At 42.3% G+C, this 16,330-nt stretch overlaps 1 protein-coding gene across 1 annotated transcript in view; it reads left to right on the top strand.

The window, feature by feature from the left end:
• The window catches only part of LOC132775157 (ubiquitin carboxyl-terminal hydrolase CYLD-like), a 43,904-nt gene that overhangs the window by 5,820 nt on the left and 21,754 nt on the right, over nt 1-16,330 (top strand). Inside the window, exons 3-6 of the mRNA XM_067467238.1 lie at nt 4,786-5,067; nt 8,994-9,069; nt 14,006-14,214; nt 15,336-15,489. Of these exons, the coding sequence (XP_067323339.1) occupies nt 4,786-5,067; nt 8,994-9,069; nt 14,006-14,214; nt 15,336-15,489 (721 nt within the window). The remainder of the gene's footprint in view (nt 1-4,785; nt 5,068-8,993; nt 9,070-14,005; nt 14,215-15,335; nt 15,490-16,330) is intronic.

Below are 16,330 nucleotides of genomic sequence, written 5' to 3'. Positions count from 1 at the left end.
GCTCCACACTGGGCATGCGTACTCAGCAGCAGAGTAGCAAAGCGCAAGGGCAGATGTCTTCACTGTATCTGGTTGTGATCCCCAGGTTGTGCCAGTCAGCTTTCGTATGATATTGTTTCTTGCACCCACTTTTTGCTTGATATTCAGGCAGTGCTTCTTGTAAGTCAGAGCACGGTCCAGAGTAACTCCCAGGTATTTGGGTGTGCTGCAATGCTCCAGTGGGATTCCTTCCCAGGTAATCCTCAGAGCTTGGGATGCTTGTCTGTTCTTAAAGTGAAAGGCACATGTCTGTGTTTTAGATGAGTTAGGGATCAGATGGTTTTCCCTGCATTGGATAGACTACATCAGCTCTAGTTTCCGATACAGAACATATTCCATGGTCACCAACAGGGTAGGAGTGGCAGACTGCATGAAAGGAGTGGGGGAAAAATATAATAAAATAAAGAGGAAGGAGGCTCATGGACCAGAGTTTCATCCTCACGGCCCACTGGTGGTCCACAGTCCACAGGTTAAGAACCACTGATTTACAAGAATATGATTTCCATAACACAAATAAAGAAAGACATAGTAGGCTTTACACACAGCAGCCTTCACACTGGAGTTTTCTCACATGAGGCTTCAGTAAGAGCACCTATAGCTTTGGAGAGCTTCTATTCAACCATCTCAAAGCTCCCTGCTTGAGCGGTGATGGCACGATTATCAGCATAGATGAAACTCTCTGTCCCTTCTGGCAGTGGCTGGTCATTTCTGTAGATGTTGAACATGGATGGAGCAAGCACGCTCCCCTGAGGCAGGCCGTTCTTCTGTTTCCGCCATCTGCTTCTTTAGCCCTGGAACTCAACAAAAAAGCTCCTGTTTTGTAGCAGGTTTCCTATGAGGCGGGTGAGGTGGCCGTCCTTTGTGATATTATACATTTTTCTCAGGAGGAGGCGGTGGTTTACAGTATCATAAGCTGCTTACAGGATCATAAGCTGCTATAGCATGGTAATCTGTGTCAGAAATGTTAAAAATTAATTACCAGTAGGTATTTTTGAATAGTCAAGCACTGAAAGAGTTAATAGGCTGAAGCCTGTTAGAGTCAGTGGGCCAAAGCTAGTGTCACCCTGAGGAGAGTGAATAGGCCACAGCCTGTTAAGAGTTAGTGGGCTAAAGCTAGTGTTGTCCTGAGGAGTGTGAGGTAATCCTCTGTGTGAGAGAAGCCTCACGTGAGGAAGCTCTAGAGTGAAATCTGCTGTGCGTAAAGCTATTATGTATTTGTTTATTTGTGTTATGGAAATCTTATTCTTGTAAATCAGCGGTTCTTAACCTGTGGGCTGCGGACCACCAGTGATCCATGAAAATCTGGTCCAAGAGCCTCCTTCCTCTTTATTTTATTTTATTTCCACTCCTTTCGTGCTATCTGCCACTTCTTCCCTGTTGCTGACCATGGAATATGTTCTGTATCAGAAACTAGAACTGATGTGGTCTATCCAATTTAATTTTCTGAATCAGTACCCCAAACCCAATCTAAAGTTGATTTTTAACCCTTTTGGTACTAATGTTGGATAGTGGTCCCTGGTCAAAGTGATCCCTGGTCAAATCGTCCCTAGTTGTCCTGAGGAGTGTGAGGTAAACCTGTGTGAGAGAAGCTTTATGTGAGAAAGCTCTAGAGTGAAGGCTGCTGCGTGTAAAGCCTACTATGTCTTTCTTTATTTGTGTTATGGAAATCATATTCTTGTAAATCAGTGGTTCTTAACCTGTGGACTGTGGACCACCAGTGGGCTGTGAGGATGAAACTCTGGTCCATGAGCCTCCTTCCTCTTTATTTTATTATATTTTCCCCCCACTCCTTTCATGCAGTCTGCCACTCCTACCCTGTTGGTGACCATGAAACATGTTCTGTATCAGAAACTAGAGCTGATGTGGTCTATCCAATGCAATTTTCTGAATCAGCACCCCAAACTCAATCTAAAGTTGACCAAAAATTGATTTGTAACCCTTTTGGTTCTAATATTAGAGAGTGGTCCCCGGTCAGAATGATCCCTGGTCATATCGTCTCTGGTTGTCTTGAGGAGTGTGAGGTAAACCTCTGTGTGAGAGAAGCCTCATGTGAGAAAGCTCTAGTGTGAAGGCTGCTGCGTCTAAAGCTACTATGTATTTGTTTATAACCCTTTTGGTACTAATGCTGGAGAGTGGTCTCCAGTCAAAGTGATCCCTGGTCAAATGGTCCCTGATTGTCCTGAGAAGTGTGAGGTAAACCTCTGTGTGAGAGAAGCCTCATGTAAGATTTCTTGTAAATCAGTGGTTCTTAATCTGTGGTGGCCCGCGAGGACAAAAATCTGGTCCATGAGCCTCCTTCCTTTTAATTTAATTTTATTTCCACTCCTTTCACGCTGCCCGCCATTCCTTCCCTCTTGCTGACCATGGCATATGTTCTGTATCAGAAACTAGAGCTGATGTGGTCTACCCAATGCAATTTTCTGAATCAGCACCCCAAACCGAATCTAAAGTTGACCAAAAACTGATTCGTAACCCTTTTGGTACTATTGTTGGAGAGTGGTCCTTGGTCAGGTGGTCCCTGGCAAAAAAAGGTTGGGAACCATTGTTGTAAATAGTGCAACCATATTATTTTACTTCAAAGAATAGTCCACATGCCCAACAATCTGCTCCTTCTGATTTTGCTGCCTAAAGACGCTGTTTGTTTAAGAATTAAGGATGGAAGTTGGGTTTACACAATTATATTAAGCAGAGGATGCATGATGGGTCTGGGAACTAACTCCAGAAAAAAAATTCCATTGGAGCAGTAGAATCAGAAAACAAGAAGTGAAAGTTGGCCACAATCCAGGCAATGCGTCTAGCTAGTAGTTATACTTTTTCTAGAGTTGTGTAACATTGGTGAGGAAGGCAGGTCAAATCAGCGTATTTCTCCAGTGTGATGCATTGCTTTCTCCATACTTGCTATGCTCATTTCTTTTGCCATCACCTTCAGTGGTGATGTTATTAGTGGAAATTTTAATGGAATGACTCCTGAATTTTCTTCTGCACATTAGTTCTGTAACGTTTGGTGTGTTGATATATGCAACAAGAGGCCCTGCCTGCTTGGGGAACTGTGTGCCAAGTTTGGATCAATTCAATCGTTGGTGGGGTTCAGAATGCTCTTTGATTGTAGGTGAACTATAAATCCCAGCAACGACAACTCTCAAATGACAAAATAAATCTGTTTGCAGCATAAAAAACCAACAACTTCCAAATGACAAAATCAACAACTCTCAAATGACAAAACCAACAACTCCCAAATGACAAAATCAATCTGTTTGCAGCATAAAAAACCAACAACGAACCTGAGCTGAAGCAATGTTATCCAGTCTAACCTGAATTACTATATATACTCGAGTCTAAGCCTAGTTTTTCAGTCCTTTTTAAGGCTGAAAAAGTCTCCCCCGGCTTATACTCGAGTCAGTGTTATTTATTATTTTACTTTGTTGTTATTATTATTACATTTATTATTTTACTAGCTGTCCCCTGCCACGCGTTGCTGTGGCCCACTCTGGTGGTCATGGGGGTTCTGTGTGGGGGGTTTGGCCCAATTCTCTCATTGGTGGGGTTCAAAATGTTCTGTGATTGAAGGTGAACTATAAATCCCAGCAACTACAACTCCCAAATGTCAAGATTCTATTTTCCCCAAACTCCACCAGTGTTCACATTTGGGCATATTGAGTATTAGTGTAGTGTTTGGTCCAGATCCATCATTGTTTGAGTCCACAGTGATCTTTGGATGTAGGTGAACTACAACTCCAAAACCAAAGGACACTGCCCACCAAACTCTTCCAGTATTTTCTGTTGGTCATGGGAGAACTGTGTGCCAAGTTTGGCTCAATTCCATCGTTGGTGGGGTTCAGAATGCTCTGTGATTGTAGGTGAACTACAAATCCCAGCAACTACAACTCCCAAATGACCAAATCATTTTTTTTTGAATGAAGGACATAGATTGGGTTGTTAGGTGTCTTGTGTCCAAATTTGGTGTCAATTCGTCCAGTGGTTTTTGAGTTCTGTTAATCCCACAAACGGACATTACATTTTTATTTATATAGATTATTGTTATTATTATATTTATTATTTTACTCTATTATTGTTATTGTTACATTTATTATTTTACTGTATTGTTATTATTTCATCTATTAATTTACTCTATTTATTATTATTGTTACATTTATTATTTTACTCTATTATTGTTATTGTTACATTTATTATTTTACTGTATTGTTATTATTACATCTATTAATTTACTCTATTTATTATTATTATTACATTTATTATTTTACTCTATTATTGTTACATTTATTATTTTACTGTATTTTTATTATTACACTTATTATTTTATTCTATTATTACTGTTATTATTACATTCCATTATTTTACTCTATTATTATTAATATTATTATTATTATTTTACTCTATTATTATTGGAGGACATGTAAGCATATTTACATTGAAGAAGATTAGAATAATGGTTTAATCAGAGTTGGACAGTCTTATCTTGAATTACAGTTTTATGTAAATAATCAAAAACATTTAACCTACTAATGCCTAAATTAATATAATTTTATTGGTACCTATTTTTATTTTGAAATATACTAATAGCTGCTGCATTTCCCACCCTCGGCTTATACTCGAGTCAATACATTTTCCCAGTTGTTTTTGTGGTAAAATTAGGTGTCTCGGCTTATATTCGAATCGGCTTATACAAGAGTATATACGGTAGTTCTTGACCCAAAATCTAATGTAATGTATCTGCTTCTTCGGCAGGGTGACGGGGAAGGCAAAGGCCACTGCGATGGTTCCTATAATGGGATGGGATACTTCAAGTGTAAACAGGATTGCGGCGTTTTTGTGCCGTTTAACAAACTCCAGTTTCTGCAAAGTCTGGAAAATGAAAAGGCGGAAAAGGCAGAGAAATTGGATGAAGCTCAGGCGATGCCGGTGAAAGTGGGGGATGCCATTGGCTTCTACGTGGATGACGCCTTCACGCGCGGGATAGCCATGGATGTATACAAAGAGGGGAGCACCTGGATGGTTAAAGTGTGTACGGTAAGGCGTGCCTCAGCTTTGTCTTTTCATCTTTTTGAATCGTTTGTTCTGAGAGGCTTTCATAAAAGAGCCTTGTTGCGACAGTGCCAAAATGAAACCAAAGTTGGTGCCAATGGGCAAACTTTGGCTGACCAGGTGTTTTGGACTTCAACTCCCACAATTCCTAACAGCCTACCTGTTGCAACCCAGAGCAGGAAACTGGACCCTCAGACAACCATCCACCACACTTGACTTCAGGAAAACAATCCTTTTTTATTGATGAAAGATTAATACAAAATAGAGGAAACATGCAAAGGTAAATAGTCACAGTAAAAATCAGCAACAAGAAATGTCCATAAACAAGATCATAAAACCCACAGCAAAACTGCTGAATCCTGGAACCTGTTAGCAATCCACTAACCGTTCTTGGAACAACTAGAAAACCTCCGAGGAACAAGGCCACTTGAATCAGGAGACCTGCAAAAGCTTGCACATGAATCTGGAACGATGCCTGGTCTGAACCTACATTCAGGCCAGGCATACTTAAGGCCGAGAAATCTATTACGAGACACGCCTGACGTTTTTGTTTGCATTTCTTTCAATCTAGCTGCCCTACTTAAACTTTGTGCTTCTCCCCGGTTCTGCCAAATCTGCCCCCGCCTATCCTCATTAGGCAGACCAGGTGTCAGATTCTCTGGAGAACTAAGGCTGGGAGGAAAAGGGAGTGAAACTTCTCCACTCGGCTCGGAATGCATGTTCTCATGGGAATTTTGACTTTCACTTTCCAAGGCTGTAGGATTTTCACTACTCAAACTATCATCATCTAAATTGGCCTCAGAATTCACATTGACATCTACATTGGCATCAAGGAATATAATCAGAGAATCAGGTTCAGGTTCACACACAGGCTGAACCCCAACACTACTGGCTGTTAGGAATTGTGGGAGTTAAAGTCCAAAACACCTGGATGGGCAAAGTTTGCCCATACCTGAATGTAGATCCCCAACATATGTATATAAAGTGAGGAATTATTTTTTGCACTGAGGTCCCACACCATTTACTGTTTTAAACATTATTACCGGTATCTTGAATTCGAACTGGAAACCTGCTTGCTGGTCAATGCAGTTTCTTTAAGACTGGTGCTAATATTGTTTATACAGGCAGTCTCTGGGTTACAATCGTTCCACTTACACCCAGCTTTGAGATACAAATGGGGGTGAAACAAAAGGAAGTGAGGGGAATCTACCCCAAGGAAGGGAAATTAACTTCTCTAAGTTTGATCATGGAGGGAAAAAGGTATTTCCACTGAAGCTTTATCACCAGCCCTTGTTTCCTGTCTCATTGCCAGGGCTCTGCCATTATTTGGCAGAGATGAACCAAACTCCCAGTTGGAGTTAAACAGTTTAATTAAAACAGCACTTACTTTCTGGCTGTTTTAATAGTCCAAAACATAAAGATAGCATTGAGCCAAAGAATATAAAACAAAAACTGACAGCAAACACTGTTGCAGGTTCAAGATAACACCATAGTCAAAGGGTTCAGTCCAGTGGTCAGACACTGAGAGTTCAAGGATCAAGAGTGATTGTGGTGCAGCTGGCTTCTGGCTCTTCTTTTAAGACTCTGTTGCTTGCCCACTGGACTATAAGGATGTTCAGGCTGACTTGGTTTCACTAAGTAGGACAGACCGAGACAGAGATCAGTTAACGATGAACGAATAACAGGTTTATTGAACTTTAAGAAGATGACAACTCATAAAATGAGAGGTACACACGCGTATTTTTATTACTGAGGCTCAGGCATACTAGACATAAGGTTTCTACAGAAGGAGTAGCTTTTATTTGAAGTGAGTTACCTACTTCATACTATTCAACCCTCTGAAACAGTGTGTTTCTAAGATCAGTCACCTTGGCTGTCTTACAGAGTAACCAGACTTCCTCTAGTCTACTCCCCACTATAGGGCAATAAGCCTACTTGTATTTTCTCCTTAATACAAGCTGACAAGTCTTCTCACTGACCCTCCTAGTCTAGTTTTACTGAAGCCCTTGTCCCTTTCTTTATTCCCTATCAGATCAACTCACTCAAAAGCTTCCTTCTCCCTGCCTATAATACTTCTTCTCTGTTGAAATCCTACTCCCTGCTCTGTTGGAATCTTTCCCTGTCTCTCTTGGAATCCCTCTCTCTGTTCTCTCAGAACCCTTCTCTCTGTTCTCTCAGAACCCTTCTTCCTCTCCTGCCAGAAGTGACAGCCTTTTTCACTCTCACCCGACTCCTCCCCTTGGTGCTTAAACCAATCAGGAGTTGGCTGACTCCTCCCCTTGCCTCCTTGCCTATACTAAGATGGCTGCTATTCTAAGCTTCCCCACCAAAATGGAGACCCAGCCTACTGACTCTCAGGCTTCGGCCTAGTCGGCAAAGGTTAGAATCTATTACACCCGCCTTCATCACAAGTACGTTTGGCGGGGACGGGAGACAGGGCCTTCTCGGTGATGGCCCCTCGGCTATGGAACATCCTCCCCAGGGATGTTAGATCGGCCTCTTTCCTTTTAACATTTCAAAAGCAGGTCAAGACGTGGCTCTTTGAGCAAGCGTTTGCAGACACAATATAACAGACATGGAGAAAAACGGAACGACTCGACGATGTTATTGGATAACGCTTTTAACTAGGAGACTCAAATTGATATATGTTTTTATTATTAGTGAGGTTTTCAGAATATACATAAAAATAGAAAGAAGGAGAAGTAACCAAAAAATATATAGTGATTACATCCAAAGTGGGAGAACATTTTATGGATAGGAAAGTAGTAGGAAAAAAGAAAATCCAGGTGTGAAGGAGCGTAAAATTACTGCCACCAAATCTGGGCAATGATCAGTGTCCGCTTAAGAGTTGGTTTATAAAGGGACTATTAATTACAGAAGGATTTATTCATTTGATAGCGTAGCGTTTACTGTCCCTGGTTTGGTTTTGCTTCTTATGCAGGCTGTTTGGCTTAGGAGTAAAGGTAACAAAGGCAAGGCTTGTAAAAAAAAAAAAAACAGTAACAAGTTTTATTAGAATATAACAGATTCAATATTTCTTCACAAGAGGCACAAACTTAGTTGGTTACAATAGTAAGGTTTCATGAATAACTTTAGGTACAGACTTTAAGAGGTTTCTGTAAGCAGACGTATCTTTCCTGGACAACTGCCCTAATAAAACAAATAAGCTAAAAGCCTTATTTAACAGAATTGGCTCCCAGCCAAACCTTGATTCTTAACCAAGAATCAATCACCCCCTGTAGCTCTGTCACTACCGGGTCCTTTCCTGTAACCCTTTTGGTCACAAATTAATTTCCTGAATCTCCACTAGAGATTTCAGTCTTCTCTGTAACTCTAACGGTCACAGACTGCCTATTTCAAACAGATGTGCAGTTAGGTGACAGTTGGCTCCACCCCTGTTGCTATGGCAACTCAGCTCAAGCCAAACAGCCACCATCTCTAACAAAATATAATCCTACATACTTACCATTTATTAACTACTGTTTAAACAACACATAACCATAGGAATAAAAATACACATCGTCACACCAGGGAAAGGAGAAGAAAGGATAAAAAAGTTTTTAAAAAGTGTCTAAAAACAGGTGAAAAAAAAGAAAAAAATTGTGTTGACTTCCTTCTGATCTTTCTTAGTATTTTATGTCTTTATCCATATCTATCAGAATAATTGATATATGTTTTTATTGATATTGGTTGTTTTACTTGGTTTTATATTTAAATTGATTGTATTTAAATTGTATTTTATGTCTTTGATGTTGACGGTAAACTGCTCCGAGTCGCCTGTGGGCTGAGAGGAGTAAATAAATAAATAAATAATAAATAAATTGTAACCTGTAATAAAAAATGGATGGGAGTCCCTTACCACCACAATTTTTTACTTTGACCTGTAATGGTTTTTCTTTTCCGGTTCGTAGGAAGAAGTAGGGTCAACAGACAATTTCCGAAACATCCCCATGGATTACGTGGTGAAAGATGAGCTGCTGTCTCCAGGTAAATGGGCCTTTGGGCGTTCCCTTTCCTAGAGGCTAGAACAGGCATGGGCAAACTTGGGCCCACCCTCCAGAAAATACTAGAAGGGTTTGGTGGGCATTGACCTTGAGTTTTGGAGTTGTAGTTCATCTACATCCAGCGATAACTGTGGACTCAAACAATGATGGATCTGGACCAAACTTGGCACGAATACACAATATGCCCATATGTGAATACTGGTGGAGTTTGGGGGAAATAGACCTTGTCATTTGGGAGTTGCAGTTGCTGAGATGTATAGTTGACCTACAATCAAAGAGCATTCTGAACCCCACCAATGATAGAATTGGACCAAACTTGCCACACATTATTTATTTATTTGTCGTGTCAGAGCAACCTGTCCATTATATTACATTTCTAACAGAACAAAGCAAACAAACAAACAAAATACAAAACTTGTGAGTTTGGTAGTTGATTAAATGTCCTTTGACCAGTATCTGGCCACTTTGAGTGCCTCTGGTGTTGCTGCAAGAAGGTCCTCCATGGTGCATGTGGCGGGACTCAGGGTGGATTGCAGCAGCTGGTCAGTGGTTTGCTCTTCTCCACACTCGCATGTCGAGGATTCCACTTTGTGGCCCCGTTTCTTAAGGTTGGCTTTGCATCTCGTAGTGCCAGAGCGCAGTCTGTTCAGCGCCTTCCAGGTCGCCCAGTCCTCTGTGTGCCCAGGGGGGAGTCTCTCATTTGGTATCAGCCATTGGTTGAGGTTCTGGGTTTGAGCCTGCCACTTTTGGACTCTTGCTTGCTGAGGTGTTCCAGCAAGTGTCTCTGTAGATCTTAGAAAACTATTTCTAGATTTAAGTCATTGATGTGCTGGCTGATACCCAAACAGGGCATGAGCTGGAGATGTCTCTGCCTTGGTCCTTTCACTATTGGCTGCTACCTTCCAGCGGATACTTCCCACACAGAAGCACCCTTACCAACAGAAAATACAGTGTTTTCTGATGCTCTCTGGCGACCCCTCTGACACCCCCTTGTGACCCCCCCCCCCCAGGAGTCCCAACCTCCAGGTTGAGAAACACTGCCCTAAACATATAACTTATAGCATGTTCCTCTTTCAAACCTCTGAGAAAACATGCTACCTGCATTTTGCTTCTACAAACTTGCCTTACGTTGATGTCTGGGCTATTTTAGTCTACTTTTCCATGATAGTCACCATGTATGTCTACCGGTCCAGCAGACTGAGTCATAGATCCTTTATTTCCATCTGGATTAGTCAGGGCAGTGTGGTAAAGGAGTTAAGACACTGTACTCACATTGACTTGTGGATGAATCAGCTCAGTTTTCCCCCTAATTTTTCTAGACTTATACTCAAGTCTAGGTACAGTAGTTTGCAGAATTTCACAAGTCTTTCTGATATATTTCAGCAAAGTTTTTCAGCTGCCAATCTTTCCAAACATCTCCATGATTTTGTATTGTGACCAAGTGTATTAGTGGCTCTTCTTAGCTTAATATCAGCAGCCTATGATTAAATAATCAGCAGCCTATGATACTGTGAACCACCGCCTCCTCCTGAGAAAAATGTATAATATCACAAAGGACGACCACCTCACCCGCCTCATAGGAAACCTGCTACATGAGCTTTTTTGTTGAGTTCCAGGGCCAGAGAAGCAGATGGCGGAAACAGAAGAACGGCCTGCCTCAGGGGAGCGTGCTTGCTCCATCCATGTTCAACATCTACACAAATGACCAGCCACTGCCAGAAGGGACAGAGAGTTTCATCTATGCTGATGATCGTGCCATTACTGCTCAAGCAGGGAGCTTTGAGATGGTAGAACAGAAGCTCTCCGAAGCTCTAGGTGCTCTTACTGCCTATTACAGGGAAAACCAACTGATCCCTAATCCATCTAAAACACAGACATGCGCCTTTCACCTTAAGAACAGACAAGCATCCCGAGCTCTGAGGATTACCTGGGAAGGAATCCCACTGGAGCATTGCAACACACCCAAATACCTGGGAGTCACTTTGGACCGTGCTCTGACCTACAAGAAGCACTGCCTGAACATCAAACAAAAAGTGGGCGCTAGAAACAACATCATACGAAAGCTGACTGGCACAACCTGGGGATCACAACCAGACACAGCGAAGACATCTGCCCTTGCGCTATGCTACTCTGCTGCTGAGTATGCATGCCCAGTGTGGAACACATCTCACCACACTAAAACAGTAGATGTGGCTCTTAATGAGACATGCCGCATTATCACGGGGTGTCTGCGCCCCACACCACTGGAGAAATTGCACTGCTTAGCCGGTATTGCACCACCTGACATCCGCCGGGAAGTAGCCGCCAATAGTGAAAGGACCAAGGCAGAGACATCTCCAGCTCATCCCCTGTTTGGGTATCAGCCAGCACGTCAACGACTTAAATCAAGACATAGTTTTCTTAGATCTACAGAGACACTCGCTGGAACACCCCAGCAAGCGAGAGTCCAAAAGTGGCAGGCCCAAACCCAGCACCTCAATTCATGGGTGATACCAGATGAGAGACTCCCCCCTGGGCACACAGAAGACTGGGCGACTTGGAAGGCGCTGAACAGACTGCGCTCTGGCACCACGAGATGCAGAGCCAATCTTAAGAAATGGGGCTACAGGGTGGAATCCTCAGCATGCGAGTGCGGAAAAGAACAAACCACTGACCACCTGCTGCAATGCACCCTGAGCCCTGCCACATGCACGATGGAGGACCTTCTTGCGGCAACCCCAGAGGCACTCCAAGTGGCCAGATACTGGTCAAAGGACATTTAACCAAATTTGCAAAATCTGTGTGGTTTTTTCTTTCTTTCTTTCTTTTTTCTTTTTAATCTCTATGTTTGTTTTGCTCTGTTAGAATTGTAATACAATGGCTGCTGATGACATGATAAATAAATTAACTTAATAGTAAACATCAGTTGCAATTACCGGACCCTCAGTATCAGCTGCAACACAGCTAATACTTTGCCATTGAGGTTTTGCAAAATTATAAGCATCTTGTACAGAAGTGGAGTCTTTTATTCCTTTCAGATTCTGGAGATTCTTTAATTCATCTAATGGTTCCTTAGGCTTAGCAGGAGCAGGCTAACGATCCCAATGTCCCTGATGTGTCTCACGTTGTTGAAGGGAGTAATAAACTAGTAGTTCCTTCTCCTAACTCAGCCCTACTTCCACCCCAGGCTCCCACTTGGAGCCTTCAATAAGAAGGCAATAAATGGCATAGGGTAGAATAATTGCGGTGTTTATGATTTGCAAAATGCATGGGCCGGGCTTTAGCACAGCTGGTTAATCACGAGCCAGAATACAACTAAGAAGGAGAAGAAGGAGAAGTTGTTGTTGTTGTTTATTTTTCTACCCCGCCTCCATTTCCCTGGAGGGACTTGTGGCAACTTACATGGGGCCAAGCCCAAAGCAAAATACAATTAAAAGCAAAACAATAACAAATCAAAACAGCATAAAGAACAGCATAATAATAACAAGCATCAAAAGCAACAGCAGACCAATTTTGGAGGGTGGGGGACGAGGACCACTATTCGAACTGGTTACAGATAGACTTACCAATCGAAAGGTTGACAGTTTGAAGCTCGGGTTGCGGTGAGCACTTGACCTTCAGCCCAGCTTACTGTCGACCAAAGCAGTTCGAAAATAGTTATGAGCTGCGAGTAGAGAAATTAGGCACTGTTTAAGCAGGGAGGTATTTTAGGGCACCATAAAAGAAATACCAGAAAAATGCCATATGTCAAAGGAAGGAGAAAGTCTGTGATCAAGGTTCTTTGTCATAGAGCAGGGGTCCTCAAACTAAGGCCCGGGGGCTGGATGCGGCCCTCCAAGGTAATTTACCCGGCCCTTGCTCAGGGTCAACCTAAATCTGAAACTACTTGAAAACACACAACAACAATCCTAAAAGCAGGCTCACACTTCCCATTGAAATACTAATAAGTTTATATTTGTTAAAATTGTTATTCATTTTAATTAGTGTATTTTTTTAGTGTTTTTATTTATTTATTTATTTATTTTATTTAGAGGATTTCTATACCGGCCTTCTCAACCTCGACGAGGGACTCAGGTCGGTTTACAGTACATATCAAATACAATCAGATAAAACAGCAAATACAACTCATTACATATTAAAATAGTACAACTCAGTACAATAAAACCTCATCATTACATCATTACAGTTTCCTACGCCAAATCGTCAATCCAGTCATGATCATAATCATATTCATATTCGCAGTTCATCATAATCCATCACAAGGGAAGGTTCCAGGTTCAGTCTTTGAATGCCGCATTCCAGAGCCATGTTTTTAACGATTTCCTGAACGTCAGGAGGGAGGGGGCAGATCTAACCTCTAGTGGGAGGGAGTTCCAAAGCCAGGGAGCCACCACCGAGAAGGCCCTGTCTCTCGTCCCCACCAACCGTGATTGTGAGGGTGGTGGGACCGAGAGCAGGGCCCCCCCGGAAGATCTTAGTAGCCTTGATGGCTCATAGGGGAGAATCCGTTCGGACAGGTAAACTGGGCCAGAGCCGTTTTTGCACTGCAAATAAGATATGTGCAGTGTGCATAGGAATTCATTCATTATATATATATATATTTATATATATACACACACACACACACACACACACACATATATAGATATTTCGGCCCTCCAACAGTTTGAGGGACTGTGACCCTCTTTAAAAAGTTTGGGGATCCCTGTCATAGAGGATGGAGAGATAGCACCCTTCTGTGACTGGAATCGAACACAACCTCCAGAACACCAAAGCTGACATAATACCTCTTTCTGTTGTCTGTCCTGGCTGTTTAACAGCATTGAATGTTTTCCATGTATGCGTTCTATGATCTGTCCTGAGTCCCCTTCGAGGTGAGAAGTGCAGACTATAAATGCTGTAAATAAATAAAGAAATAATAGTAATGTTTTGCTTTCCAGGGCTTGAGTTAGACACCGATTTTGGGCCTTTTCAAGAACAGCTAAAGCGGAAGGGGAGTGAGAGTGGAGAGGAGAAGGAAAGCAAGCCACCGCTCAGCATCAACTCCGTGGTTCAGATTAATTTAGAGAAGGGGAACCCAGTCACAGGAACAATCCGCTGGATTGGCTGCCTGCCCAAAACTCAGCAGAAAATGGCTGGGATAGAGCTGGTAAGTGATGCTAAGAGTTCTCAGCTTTTGTGCTTTTGATGTCCTTCAGCTCCATTTTTCCAGGCAGTTTGAGAGCAACAGGACAGTGGAGTGCTGTGAAGGGTGTCAGCGTTAGTAGCCCACATAACGACTTAGCCCCTTTTAACTCTTAAGTGTGATAAAAATACGTAAACACTGAGTTTGCTGTTGATCCTGGCTAATCTCCAACCGCCTGTTCTTCAGCTCCTTATCTAGCTGCTCATTAAAATTCCCAGGTGTCAGATTCTTTTCCAAACCCAAATCTTGAGAGCTCACAGAGAGAGGGAGTGAACCATCATTGCTAGGCCCAGCAGGGATATTCTCATGAGAAACTGCCCTTTGCACTGGGGCCTCTCTGTCATTATCTGCCTGAAAATCATTGACCAAACCATCTCAGCCTCGGCACCATCATTTCCCTCATCATTTCCCACATCAGGATCCTGAAACACAAACACAGGCTGATTCCCAACAACAATACACATATACACGGCAAACATTCAATGCCGTTTTTGACATACAAAACATACAGACAGACTGAGGCCATGTTGCTCGAGGTTGCTCGATTCGGCCACAGGGGAAGCTGTCGCTTCATCCACTACGACGCCGAGCCTTTTTGATCGTAGTATTTCCTCCTTGGTCTCCAGCATTTTTATGGTATCATAAGTTAGTCTCCCTGCTTTAAGTGGTCCCTAATTTTTCTACTCACAGCCATTTTTGAACTGCTTAGGTCGACAGTGAGCTGGGCATTTCTTTTTTTTTAACAGCTATTTTTTTAACAACTATTAACAGTCAGGCGCTCAACCCCGACTTGGGCTTTGAACTTGCCACCTTTTGATCCGCAGTGATGTATTGCACCTGATTAACCAATCGTGCTACCAGCACAATTTAGGTGCAGTCTGTGGCCTGATGCACACTCATCTCTGTTACTCACTTTCCTCTGACCTAAATTCACCCTTGACGTTCAGCCACAGTATGAGTCGTGTCTCACTTGAAAGCATGCTGTCTTGAACAATAAGAAATTATTTGTTTGGGCGAGCTCTTCTTAGAGAGAATCTCCATCCTTGTGTTGCTGACAGTCTCAGAAATGTCGCATTTCCTCACAGGATGAAGAGAAAGGAGTTTCAGATGGCGAGTTTGAGGGCGTTCGCTACTTCCTCTGCCCCCCGAAGCGGGGGCTCTTTGTGAAGCTGGAGGCGTGCCAGCCGGACAGGCGCTTTCACCCTAAGAACCTGATCTCCCAGGAGCCCACTGAGCTGGGTAAGTTCTTTCCGTGCCATGAAGCCAGAAAAAGCTGAAATGTTAAATTGCCTCTGTGTCTGTCTATATATGTTGTATGTCCAATTGGCATTGAATGTTTGCCATGTAAATGTGCATTGTAATCAGCCCTGAGTCCCCTACGAGGTAAGAAGGGCGGAATATAAATACTGTAAATAACTGACCAAAACATAAGAGAGAGAGAGAGAGAGAGAGAAAGCAACTACACAACTTACTCTATATTATCACTATGATGGTAACATTTCCCAGGGAAATAATAGAATGTGTAGCATGTTGGATGACATGATTTATTGAATGTATTTTTAAACTTTGATTATTATGTTTAATTTGTAATTTATGTGTTTAATGTTTGTATGTTTTAAAGCACCATGGTGGTACAATTGCAAGCCACCTTGAGTCCCCCTTGGGGTAGAGAAAGGGGGGTTATAAATGAATAAATAAATTGCCAACTACTTGAAATATACACTTTATATATATATATATATATATATATATATATATATATTCCGCCCTTCTCACCCCAAAGGGGACTCAGGGCAGATCACAAGTACACATACACAGCAAACATTCAATGCCATTTGTATAGACATTACACAGACAAACGGAACAGAAGGAGGTGTTGTTTCAATGCCATGGACGGTTGGGCTCGAGTCCACAGGGGGTGCTGTTGCTCCATCTTCTATTACAAAGAGCCATCAGGACTTCCTCATTCCAACATTTTCTGATATTTATCTTTATGGCGTAAAACACCTCCCCCACTTCTAGAGGTATCTAATTTCTCTCATTACAGCTAAAGCTGTTTTCGAACTGCTTAGGTAAACAG

This window comes from Anolis sagrei, chromosome 4 (assembly GCF_037176765.1).
Source record: "Anolis sagrei isolate rAnoSag1 chromosome 4, rAnoSag1.mat, whole genome shotgun sequence".
Classification (NCBI taxonomy): Eukaryota; Metazoa; Chordata; class Lepidosauria; order Squamata; family Dactyloidae; genus Anolis; species Anolis sagrei.
Note: the sequence above shows the minus strand (reverse complement) of the source record. Positions and strands in the feature narration are given on the sequence as shown.